The following is a 13,706-nucleotide window of genomic DNA, read 5'->3' as shown; positions in this document are numbered from 1 at the left end:
ATCAGACTATAATTTTTGCTAATTGAGGCTTAGAATAAGAATACATTACTTTGATACCTTTAATAATTGGATTGTGAGTCGAAAAAATTATATTAAAATAAATTCATTCAAACAATTATGTTAAAAGGTAGTGCAAACTTTTTTAAACTGTAAAGACATTCGTTATAAAAATGTTAAATTTCTTTATAATTCACGTGTACGGGACTCAAAATCAGTTCGCTATATCCGTAAATTCGTTATAACCGTAAAAATTTGCAAAGATTCGTTAAGAACTTTACCGGGGACTGAAAAAGACTTCGCTATATCAGAGAATTCGCTATATCCGTGTTCGTACTAAACGAGTTTTAATGTAGATTTTTTTAATATTAGAAATATAATAAAACATTCCTTTTTGGACATGAACAACTGCATTCAATAGAAGGACATGCAAAGTGTTTTAGTTAAATCTAATCATGATAAACAGTTTTAATTATTTTGTGAGCATTAATGTTTTCATGAATCAGATCCATGATACAAGTTACTGCAGTACGAAAAATTGTCATTAAGCAATTGTTCTTGTAAATATTTTAAGAAAACTGGTTGTGTTTTGAAAAAAAAATGTTTTATTGAGATGGCCCTGTGACCAAATGAGGGGTTTCTCTAAAAAAAAAAACAAAAAAAAAAAAACAACCCAGTTTAGACAGTGTATGTAATACAATTGCTATCAATGCAAAATTATTGACATAAGGTTTATAAAATAATTTTATGATTGGCAAGTGTTAATTTTATATTCTCAATGTTGTGTATAACTATCAAATGATGACGTCACTCGATGAAGGACCCACCTTAACTACCCGGCTGTTTTGACTTTAAACCATTCTTAAAAATAAAGATAGATAACACTGATAAGTGAAACTCTGATGTACATGTAACAACATAACAGATAATTAGGATTTGTTTGTGTTCGAATTTAAGCTTGGTATTATGTTGTTTAATATATATTTGATATACTGTATATTTATTGTCCAAAAACCATTGTGGAATTAGGCGATTAATATCCTGGGTAATCCTGGGTAATCTTCACATTAAAGGGGGAGGGGGTAATTGGTTACCTACAATCCATATATGATATGGATATTCCATAGGCATACCCACATATTTACCTTCAAAACTATTAATCATATGCCAATATTCAATCTTCAGGTATATTTCATGCCGCACTTTATTGCCTCAATACAAACCTACATGAAAACTAAACAAGTCCAACATTAGAGATTACGTTGGCTCCTTGAAACCTGAAACAAAAATTCCAGGAAATTGCCTTAACAACAATAACAAACAAATAAAAATACCTAAACAACCTTTTTAAAAAATATTTATTTGTCGTTATTGATAATGGCATCTGATTAAAAATGCAGAAGATATATAGGCATTATGTCTTGGCTTATATGACATCCCTTTCACTTATGCAAACTGCTTGAGCCCTGGAAGCATCTTCTCTTCCTCGAATGCTTGCTCACTTTGTCCATATTATACATGTACATAATGCAAAGTATCAATTAATGCTAGATTTAGGTTCTAGAGATTAGATTTTCTATGAACGTCACTGCGAGGGAATAAATCTTTTTTCATGTTGTGTAAGTCGACCCGCTGAATTACATTGCTGCCCAAGGCTTCAAACCCCACACTTTTGCTTTTGGACATTAAATCCGACTCCGCTGCAGTTGCGTCCACCATCTTTAATCGAACAGCTTCGGGGCCAGTTATTCTCTTAGCAAAAATGGTTGATTCTCGTAGTGCTTCAGCATTCATTTTATGTCTGAAAATGTTAAACATAAGGTATGTTAAACTTGCATAGATTTTCCATATAATTTAACTGAAGCAACCAGCCGAAGAAAGAAACAGTTAATTATGCCTATATGAATAGGTTTTAAATTGCATGTATGTGAAAGTCAGATTTGATCACTTGCTGTAAAACGTCCCTAAATGGGCCAGTTATGCGGAGATGTATCAGAACTTCATTCAAAGATATCCATCCGCGGTCTGACCTCATCACTCGGTAATCATGGCACAATGCAAAGAAAGCTCCACCGGCAAAGCAATGGCCTAAAATCCAATAAGAAACCTAATTGTTCTTCTATAAAACATGGCAATTGTAATAAATAAAATATATACGTATGGTGTTGCTTTACCATGTCTAGGATTGAGACCATAAATAGTTTGGTAACATTACCATTAATGGCTGCCACAGTAGGGAGAGGGAAGTACATAAGCCTCCAGAACAACTCAACCAGGTCGTTTGAAAACTGCTCCCTCTCGCTCTCGTGAGCCTTCAAATAGTCCAGGTCTAAGCCATTGCTGTAAAATTTGCCCACTCCAGTCGTGACTAGAATTTTAACACTGTCCTTTCTGTGTAAAAACAAACCCAAATCATACAGGTATCATTGTGTTCATGAATAGTAAAACAAACCTATTGAAGATCAACACTTACTGAATTTGATTTGTTACTTTTTTATTTTACATGATGCTTTACTTATTAAGCATTATTTTGATAAACAACGTTTGGCCATAATGACATGAAGATCAGTTAAAGTACGTCATTCCTTTGTTCCAGCAGTCTAAACTTTCATCTGTGACAATTCGATATTAGTTAGCTTCTTAATAAGATCGTTACTAGTGGTTGGAGTACCTGATATCCTTCGAAATTGGACTGTCTCTGGTAAATCAACAATAAAATTCAATGGCTGTGTTTTAAGTACGATCAGAACTGTTCTAGCATATATATCCATTACGTAACCTATCGGTCCTCCATACCAAAACAACTGGGATCGATCTAGTTACTGACACCTGTAAACTGTTACAATGTGTATGCATTTGTAGCTTACCTTTCCACCTCGTCTAAAGCTTCTTTGAATTGTTTAAGTGATGTCGGGTTCCACCTGTTTTGTCCATTTCTCATTGTTATAATAGCACACCCATCCTCGTTAAAGTCTACTGTTATCCCCATGTTCTGAGTCAGTGAGTGTTGGCCGGTATCATGTATGGAAACACGTTCAGGTGCATAGACGCTATCCTGATTCATATTAAAATATCTACAAGATTGATTTACATGTTCTAAAAATTACCACTTTCTATGTTTATTAATGTTTAAGATTTTTCTGTTTTATATTTACACTTGTGATGTATTTTAATTTCTCTTTATTTCTTTAAGCAATCGATTTGTTGTTCACACAGCTGTACTAAACTGAAAAGACTAAATCCTAAGGATTTAGGAAGGAGAATATTTTATTATCAAGATAGGAAGATGGAATGTTAAAAAAATTGAGCTGAAATAGTTTTCATATTTTTTTTCATGTTTCCCTTATAAAAACTTAATCTTTAATTTAATTATTACTTTAAGGTTGAGAATGTAAAATGTATCAATACAATCCTGCAGCGCATTTTGAATTTTAAATGTAGGACTTAAGAATGATGTGGTGTGATGAACAACAATTTAAGAATTGTTGCATGATATTAGGGCCCGGAATTCAGAACGCATCCAACATAAGACAAGTCGTCTATTTTCAGATATGTTCAATGAGAAATTTCAAATAGGGGAAGTTTTCCTGTTGATTCAAATTCAGTTGAAATATGAGTTTTCTCAATTTCAACGATATTATCAGAAAGATTTTTAACATAAAGACCCCACGTTACGGAACTAAATGTCAAAACAAACCACAAATAAGCGAGTGCTTCTCATTCCCTACACCAATTGTCTGAAAGTTTTACTTGCTCATCATGGAGGATGGAATTTTTATAGAGGAAAGTCACTCTATACGACAGATGTGTGGCAACGCTCTTTGAAAAAATTACGCACTTCGAATTTTTTTTTTTTCAAAGGCGTTAAATTTTGTACCAAGGTAACCCACTTTGAATTTTTTTTTCAAAGTGCGTTAAGATGGTGCATCAACATTTTTTAGTATCGGCACTCTTAACGCACTTTGAAAAAATATGTATAAATCACAAATTCTGGAATTGAATTTCTAATTTGTTGATAGTATGATGATTTGTTAAGACTGGTGAATCTATAATTTACCGTATTTGAGAACGGGGATGGGGTGGGGTGGGTGGGGGTAACCAAAGATACCGGTCAATCACCAGTGCATCATTTACTTGATTACAAGAGGAGGGACCCCTACCCCTCATTTTTTCTTCAAAAAAATGTGATATTCAGCAACTTATACGCTTAACCCTTTAACCCCCATTGACGCATTTGGACGCACTTTGATAATACATGTATTAAAAGTTTAATTCCTCCCTTATTTTATATCGTATGATAAAGAACTAGATATCAAAAGAAAATACAAATCCTCGGGAAAACAGGAGTAATTAAAGAAAAATGATTAATAACTTAAAAAATAAATCATAGTTAAAATTTAAAATGATTTTTAGCTCTTCATTTTGAATGCACATTGTCGGACAAGGGTGGCTTTTACAGCTCGAAAGCACCGATTTAAATTTTAAAAATCACCGTAATTATTAAGTAAACAAGTAATACACCACTTTTTATAACATCCTTGATATTTTTTATACATGTTATATGTGATTTGTTTTAAGAAGAAACAAATTATAAACAGGGTTCAATAGTATTACGTTGTTGTACATATATTTTTTAGTTTTCACCTACGCGGTATAGGCTAGTATCGATTGCATTACGTTTTATATTTGTATATAAAACTAAAATAGACCAAGCTAGTAACTGCTTCTTATAATCATATATATTTTGTCAACATTTTATAAAATACGAAGTCTTTTGCCGAGATCACAACAAGCTGAATTTATCTCCCTTTTCCGTTACTACGCTACAATGTAAACATTGAACAAGCGCGGGATTTCCGAGTTTGACAATAGAAATGGAGAACAGTTCATCGGATGACGATAGCGATACCTTGTCTGAGGGTTCAGATCTCCAGCTATTTAGTGAACATGAATTTTCATCGGACACAGACAGTGACGATGATACACAGCAGACAGAGTCATCAATGGAGCCTGACAGCCAACAAACAGAAGCAACTGATGATGACTTCTGGTCTTACGATCTCCACCCAGTGGACATAGCACCATTTACTGATCAAGTAGGCCCAGATCATACTTTACTGCCTGACGATGACTTGTTGAAGTATTTTTATCTCATGATAGACGAAGATTTCTTTGAAACCGCGGCTCAGGAGACGAACAGATATGCAGAACAGGAAATGACTCGCAAAGGTTCCCGCGATTCGATTTGGTACCCCACAACTAGCCCAGAAATGAAAGCTTTCTTTGGACTGAATATTATCAAGGGAATAAATCAGTTACCTCGCATCGATATGTACTGGTCGGAAAACCCTTTTGTTGGTAAGTAAAATATATGATATGCATTGTATATTGCAAGAAATTCACTAAGCTAAGCCGCTTGTACGATATAAAATACACAAAATTATATTGTAAAAAAAATAGAATAACAAAAACCACAAAAACAACCTGCCACACAGAAAGAGTAATTTAAACTAGAGACGAGCTCGTTGCAAGCAACGATTAGGTTTTCCGTCGTAGCTGCGTCATACTTGTGACGTATTACAAAAATTGATAGCTGACCATAGTACAATATTAGATGTGTAAACACTGAGAAACAAAGTATTATATTTCTGTGACCGCGTAGATTTTACGGTGATAGAGAATTCGTCTGGATCTGCATCGGTCGTGTGCAGTACGAACCGGGTGAGGGAATGTTGGCGTAAAGTGTATAAGGTAAAAGGTTGGGGCGCGCTGTGGGCCGTAAGCTAAAACGAAGGGTAGGTTTGCCGTATTCCCGAAGGTCCAGCAGTATACAGTTCCAGAGAAATAAACAGGCAATTGATGCAGGATTCCACGTTATTGGACGAGACTCAACGATGGCAACATTATAACAATTTAACAGACAGACATGTTACAAACAAGTCGGATATGGCCAGAAGTGGCCTCCGGACTCAAGACTCTGGGAGAGTCAACGTGGCCGGGGCTGGCCGCCGTATTCCAGACTGCGCATTGACAATTGTACATAACTATTTATAAGAATCTTAACAATGAGTATAAATTGACAGGTAATGATATAAGTAAGCTGAGTGAAAGGTTCACAGATATAAAATAATTAAATAAACTCAATGAGTCTTTGATGTCCAAGAAATGAAAATCTGATAATTGCACAATGTTGTTTTAAGAGATTAACAGTCCTTGAGATATGACACTCTGTCTCTTTGAAATCACATATAAAGTCTGAAAAGTGTCAATCACTAAATAAAAAAGTAACTATGTAAGAAATAAACTGTGAGAAAAAATTACGAAACAGATGTTGAATTTTACAAGTAAAGTAAAAAAAAAATTATAATTGAACAGTGCATTTTGCACGATGATACTACATGTTTATAAGCAAATACAGATCTTAACACGTTGTCTCTAGTTTGAATCGCCGCATTTTATTCACAGAGTGGGACTGTGGTTATGCCCGGTACGAAGGTAAAAAGACCATTGGCAAACGTTTTACACGCATTTTTATCGAACGCAAGCGCCAATGAATCTCTTAGTATATATGCGGAGATCCTGGAAATTTTACAAGGGGTTTTGAAGAATAATTTTGTATTTCCAGGAGGGGGAACATGCGCGGATCAGAAAATTTTTCCGGGGTGGGGGTTGAAAAGTCAGACGGTTATTTGAGTTTGCCAAGGGATGTCCGAGGCATATTTGGCAAGTTTATAATGTACACGTAATTGAAAGAAATTTCGCTGGGGGGGGGGGGGGGGGTCTGGAACCCTTCCCCTTCTAGATCCGCGCACGGAGAAGACCGATGCCGGTAATTTTACTGTAATTTTAACCATTTTTATTTAATTATTCATGTTCATAATTATCAAAAACCAATATTACCTTTCAAAGCAGTTAAAACTTAAAACTTAAGATACGAACTATTTAGTCTCGGTGAGTATTGCGTCCGCGTACGAAAATAATGGCAATTTTCAAGATATTCGGATGGACAATCTGTGTCCTAGGTCGTCCATCCGATTCTTTTTCTGACTAAAAGCTACGGACCTGCAGTTAGAGATTGTCAAACTCTTATTGATTATGTCTTTTTGTTTGTCTCAAAGAATCATTTTTAAGGAGGCCGATTTGGGTTTTTTTGCGGAAAAACTACAATAGCATAACTCTTTATTTTTTAACCATATGTAATTTAAATCAACTCTAGTTTATTTGCGAAGGTTCATGAAAATCGACTGTCTGGTTCTTTTTAGGGACCATCTCAAAATAGAGGTACATTTACTATAGGAATATAAAGGAAACTGCACTTTCCGCACATCAAAGCAGTTTTTAAAAAATACTACAATAGCTTTTTTTCTCAAATTGTTATATATGATTATTAATAGCTTTTCCTACCTTATATGTAAAAAACACAAAATTCTACCGTCTGGTTTTTAGTGGGGACCATCTCAAAATATTAAAATATAAAAAATATTTGATCATCACGAAAGATGATTGGTATAATGGATTCATTCCAAAAATGAGGAAAATGTCCTCGAGGATAGCATCATTCTGTATATAAAATTTCAACAGCGTACAATTTTTACTTTTTCTTTTATGTTATTTCTTATAACGTACTCCTGCAAAGCTTTATTTTATCATAACGTCATAAAAGCGCAATGACAATGCTCCCCTACCGCACAACGTAAAAATCGTGTTAAAAATAAAAATTTCCTTTAACAATCTAAATATTTTATCTGTATTTTGTTTATTGTGTTCAATTTTATAAATGATATCGAAAAAAAATCATAAGAAGTATAAATCAACTGTATTATATTAGAATGCGCAAAAAGATGCGCAATGCAAACTAAAGTCGGCCTCCTTAAATCAATAAAGTTTTACCTAAAAGAAAAGAAATCGGGCACAATTGTCAATGTTAGCATTTTACAATTTAATGGTCTAATAATATTTCAAGAAACAACTTTTCATTGCTTTATCCGAAATATTGCATGAAAAAAATTTACATCGCTTTTTTTATATTACAAAAGGATATTCAAAATGAACCGATTAACCGCTAACAAACAGGCATAAAGAGAGACTGAGAATTAATTTTTTCTCTCTTTTTTTTACATCAAAAGAAATTCAAAAATAAATCAAAATATATTTTTTCTCTGTATGCGTTAATGAAAATGTAGATCAGCAAGGGGTTCTTTTTCGTGCAAGCACCTACTTAACAAATTGTTACACGGGTCTACAACGATGACAAATATCGAAAAGGCAATATTGGATGAATGTGTAGTTTGTTTTTTAAGTTTATTTTTGATACATGTAATTATATTTATTTAGATCGGTTATGTTTGTTAATTTGTTTTGTTTATTAAAAAGGGGAATGAAGAAATGAGTAATTTCCAAGCACGTAGCATCGTTTTTGAAAGTGGGGGGGGGGGGGGGGGGGGACTCATCCAACAAATCTTGACAAGCAAAAAATTAAAAAAAAAATTGAATTTTCCAAAATGTTCAAAATTTCACTCATAATTTCATGATTTTCATACCACTTTTTTTTTTACATGCTACCAAAATGGGGAGGGGGGCAACTCCATGATAATTCAATTTTTTATGTAAATTTTATAAAAATAGTTTGCTTCGAGAAAAAGTTGGGAGAGGACATCTTTATGTCATATAACATGTGAAACTGATTTCATTCCACCCATAAGCTTGAAATAATGAAATAATTTTAATGAAAACAATATAAATAGACGTCATAAATCCCATATCAAACGACATATTACCACTTGATTCTGCGCGTCTTTTTAATGAATTTATAAACAGCGGCAAATTCTAAAATGTATTTTAAAGGTAATGTTAGCTGCAAGTCTGTAGACCTTGTATGAAAAATTTCGGATGGTAGTCAATTTTTCCGGGATACAGACCGAGCGGTACATATATGTAGCTAAGGTAACTAAGAATGATTCCAATAAAATACTTTGTTGAGTAATGCAAGCTTTTAAGAAAGCAATACTTATATTTGTTTAAAATATAACACCCAAATACTTCGTCTTACATTCGCTATTTGTAGAACAAGCAGAACCAGTATCAGTCTGACCGGCCTCACCATGTACATTGTTGGAATTTTGTTGTCCTAGCATTGCATTGCTCTGCATGTACACAATTTCTTTTAAAAATTAAACACTTAAAGTGTTCAACTATATGGCTACACATAACGTACACACGTGATTCAAAATAACCCACACGGAAAACGGTAAAGAATTCAGTCATTGAGTCTACATTTTATAGAACTTGTAAAAAAACACATTGCGGGTCTGAATGTTTGTTGATATGTCAATATATCAATATTCAGTTTGTTAATTATTTTCGATTGCTAAGGCTACAGCGTATTTGATGAACATTGAACAACATTTTTTCCATGCCACTTTTTTCCATGGAAGATAGCGAATACAAGTATAAAGCATTTATAAAATTTATTTAATTAACTCTTTAGAATTGTGTATGGAATAAATAATTTATAAGTTGCTGCTGAAGGTTGTTTGGTATTTTCGTTTGTAGATGTTTTGCAAGTAAAAAACCTGAAACGCGGGGCAAGTCATAATTAATATCCCTAATAACCGTAACTTAAAACTAGCGGCTTTGGATTCAAATATTATCGTATACGAATATTAAGTTCACTTTTTAAAATCATCTCCACGATGATAATATTATATCCATCGCAAATTGCCAGCGTACATTGTCATGTCAGTAATACACATTGTGCTTTATATGAAGGCCGTGTATACGTATTGTAGAAAAGTTGAGTTTAATTACCATGCATTGGAACCATTTTATTAACACATCTCCCAGTACTGAAACAATTCAAAATGTCTCTGTTACAGTAACACAGTGGGGCGTTAAACGTGTACGTCCGGCTCTACAAACACATGCACTGTCGTCTAGGCGACGGCCTGAATAGAGCTAGCGACTCTCCTATCGATCGGTTACCTGAGTCTCGTAATGCATCTAAATATAGACAGGGGCACAGTTATGAAACAAACAACAAAAATAAGGTCAAAGAGGTTTATCTATATGAAATGAAAATGTACATATGTATAAAAACATTTGGGAAATTTATGTGGAATTATTTTTGCGCGCTACATGTATCAGTTAATGCATTAAAAGAAGCCCTTTCATAACCTCATAAACGTGCGCACCCCCACACAAATGGACCGAACTGACAACAATTGTTTCTGCAAATACTGGCTATAAATTACGAAAACATTAAATTGAATACCATAGAAGGATTCAAAATTAATTTCTTTACAACTTTGCTTCAATAATGCATTAAAAATGTTTATTCCTTTTTAAGTTATTGACAAGAAACTTTGGACGCCTCTAACTCCCTAATTATAAGGGCCAGCCCCTTTTTCGGTATACCGAATGAAAGGTCTGGGTAAGACCAAGAACTTTTAAAATACATGTTTTAACAAATTTTTATCAGGTAGAAAACTAACACGGAAAATTCACGAATTTTTTTAATTTTTTTTCTTACCTTTGTTTCAACATCCATACCAACCCTTTTATTTGCATTTAAATAATAAATAAAATATATCTCGCACAAATTCAATGTATTAACTTCCAAACCAGCCCATCTTTGAGACTCTGCCAGTCATCGTTAAAGCTAAACCCCCTGGACAAAAGAAGTCGTTAAATTTTACTAGAAGGGGAATAACTCAAAACCGGGTAGGGATTTTCCTCAACTAAAATATGCAACGACAACATCACGCGGCATGTTATCAGTCCTGAAAATTTCAAAACAATCGGTGAACAAACGAGCGAGATATTAAGGATCAAAGTTGGCGTCTAGAAGAAAAAAAAAATAATAAGAAATTTGAAAAATTTTCAGAATAATGGTAAGGTTTTCCGCTGAGAGCGGAAAACCTTAATAATATACCCCCTAAGAATTAATATTTTTGGTTTTCATTCTCCTAGGAAATGAAGGCTTCAAGAAATGCATGACAAGAACAAGGTTTGAAAAATTGCTGCAGTATCTGCACATAAATGACATCCAGGCTCAAGCACCTGCTGGATCACCGAATTATGACAGGTATCATACATGGTTTTGCTTTGGTTTATTCAAAACTAGTTTCTTTTTGTGAGGGAATTCGATATATTTTTGCTTGCTATTATTAATTTTATGTAAAGATTGTAAAGACACATTTGTAAAAAAAAAAATAAAAAAATAAAAAAATTAGCAAACAGAAAAGCGTGTGCTAAAATATTCACATTGAACAAATACTGGAAACAATTTTTTATATCATTCAGTTCCTTTGGTAATAAAACTTGGTCCCCCAGTATGAGTGATTCCAACCGACACGTGCATTGCGCAGGGAGAAAAGTAAAACAAAAAAAACCCGATGAAATGTAAACTGGATCATTTTATCTTCAAGTTGTTTGAAAGTAATATAAATTGTATTTGGTTTTGATTTTCATAGCTTACTTCTATTCACATACCATTTTACTAAGAAAATAACATGAACAACCAGATGTAAATGACATGTCCTAAGTCACAATCAGTGGTTCAGTATTAGTAGAGTCTTGGCATGTCAAGTTTTGGACCATGGTTTAGAGTTTTGACTGAAACCGAAATATCAAAACTAGAGTACAAAACTACTAACTCAGTGAACAAGTACGGTATATTACATGTATACACAGATGCAGAAATTCTGTTTACAAGGGAAGGGGTGGGTGGGTTCCAAGATCTATTTTTAGTTACGGTATTTTTATTACTATGTGAACTATAAACATGTAACTTTGAATTTTTCAAAGGGGGTGTGGGCTTGCAGTTGAAGTTCACCACCACCCCCTCCCCTCCCCAAATACATTTTAGAATACATGTTTTATTACATTTCAGACTTCATAAAATCAGACCACTTATCGACATGACAAGAGGAAATTTCCAGAAGTTTTACAAACCAGGGAAGTGTCAGAGTATAGATGAAGGAATGATAAGGTACATGTCATAGCAATTCATCCTTGCTCTTTTTCTATCCGCTTTCTAAACGCAACTTGTTAGCATTATGCTAGTGAGACCTTCTTGGGTTCTGGCCTTGATTTACAGTCAAGCCATATATTTTAATTATATTTATATGTTCATTCTTCCTTCCCTACTACATTACTTTATCCAGTATGTATAGATTTGCCTATATTATGATTCAATTCTCATATTCCTACAGGTACAAGGGACACCATTATGCACAGCAGTACACGCCAGGAAAACCAATAAAGCGCGGTCTAAAGGTATTTCAATATTTATAACTTTTGTAATCTTGATATCTTTTTTTCAAAACCTTGGATTCCCTAGGTGATCATTATTTTTTAAAAAATATTTTAAAAGTTTTATTTAAAAAAATACCAGAAAGTTTACTGACACTTTTTATGTGAAATTGAAAAAATATTGAGACGTTAAATATCATAAATGTTATGACATGGACACTTTATTTTCATGTAGATATGGATGAGATGTGAACCAAGTGGCTACACCAATGATTACAGAGTGTATCTTGGTAAACATGATTCAATGTGTGGCCCATCACTAGGGGAACGAGTCGTCAAACATTTATGCAAGCCACTGAAGTGGAAAGGTCATCATGTGTTCTTCGATAGGTAAATTAATTATTGTCAGAATGTCTGCCTGTTTATATGCAAGTTAAAATGACTTTTTATGAACAAAGGTTAAAAGAATTTCAGAGTTTATGCACCATAAATTTGCTGTGACACAGAATAGGTTTTATCAGTTGTGTGTTTTATCTAGTTTTTATTTTTGGGGGAGGGGGGGGGTCAACTTTTTCTAGGGATGCATGAAATGCTTGAATGCTACTTCATTTATTTGCAGGAAATGTGACAAATTTATGTCCTTGTGAAATAGGAAACTTTTGTATACTTCTACTATATCTCTACTAGTATGTCTCTCCTACATGTATATTGACAAATATGTAAACCAATGCCAAAAGTTTTGAATTACAATCTTGACCGGGTTCATATTCTTCATTTTTAGGGGATTATTTAGATATGTTTACATTCTATCCTGTCATAGTTGCTCGAGACTGAAATGGGAATGGGTAAAATATTGTCTCTGATTATTAAATTAAGTTTGATGTCTCATTTTGAAATGACTAAATTTATAAAAGGGGAAAAAGAAATATGCTCTGTTGAAAATTAAGAACATGGAATGATTATGAAAAAACGAGCTGACCAAACAATAATATCCCCATTGGTACGTTAAAGCTGACATGAATTCATAAATACGCATTACTTCCCTTTTATCTCCGACTACCGCCATATTAGTTGTCGATTTCTATTGTTCTGCTCATCGCTACACACACCCTATATAAGGCCGAGAGCCCTCGTCATGCTTCACCGCATTCAGGAATTTCATACACCCGAACACGTTACCTTGGACGAAAAGACTTGTAAAATCGCGTTTTGAACAAAAATAATATGACAACCACTTCACTGGCAAGATATATCCAATAAACGACGAAGCAAGACAGACTGAAATCCAGGCGCAGATACTTCAGAAATTCCTCGATAATTGTAGACCGTTTTCCTGTGTATGTTATAACATCGCACATGCGCAAACCACACGCTGTGGCAGATCGAGCAATGTCAATTATCGCATGGATTTTATAAACGGGGAGTTTTTGTAGGAACAAATAGAAACGTTGTTACTT

General features: G+C 33.9%; 3 protein-coding genes across 3 annotated transcripts in view; 2 read left to right on the top strand and 1 right to left on the bottom strand.

The window, feature by feature from the left end:
* Positions 1–13,706, top strand: part of LOC105335620 (sushi domain-containing protein 2) — a 149,191-nt gene that overhangs the window by 24,683 nt on the left and 110,802 nt on the right. The gene's annotated exons all lie outside the window — the stretch shown is intronic.
* LOC105335621 (uncharacterized) lies at positions 1,339–3,039 on the bottom strand. Its single transcript, XM_011439597.4, has 4 exons — positions 2,865–3,039; positions 2,213–2,388; positions 1,950–2,085; positions 1,339–1,798 (listed from the first exon to the last, which is right to left on the bottom strand). Exons 1-4 carry the CDS (start codon positions 2,984–2,986, stop codon positions 1,558–1,560), a joined length of 675 nt encoding a protein of 224 aa, XP_011437899.3. The 5' UTR covers positions 2,987–3,039; the 3' UTR covers positions 1,339–1,557.
* LOC117686448 (piggyBac transposable element-derived protein 4-like) lies at positions 4,647–12,714 on the top strand. Its single transcript, XM_066077806.1, has 5 exons — positions 4,647–5,355; positions 10,966–11,080; positions 11,888–11,986; positions 12,210–12,273; positions 12,485–12,714. Exons 1-5 carry the CDS (start codon positions 4,872–4,874, stop codon positions 12,641–12,643), a joined length of 921 nt encoding a protein of 306 aa, XP_065933878.1. The 5' UTR covers positions 4,647–4,871; the 3' UTR covers positions 12,644–12,714.

This window comes from Magallana gigas, chromosome 3 (genome assembly GCF_963853765.1).
Source record: "Magallana gigas chromosome 3, xbMagGiga1.1, whole genome shotgun sequence".
In the NCBI taxonomy this organism is placed as follows: Eukaryota; Metazoa; Mollusca; class Bivalvia; order Ostreida; family Ostreidae; genus Magallana; species Magallana gigas.
Note: the sequence above shows the minus strand (reverse complement) of the source record. Positions and strands in the feature narration are given on the sequence as shown.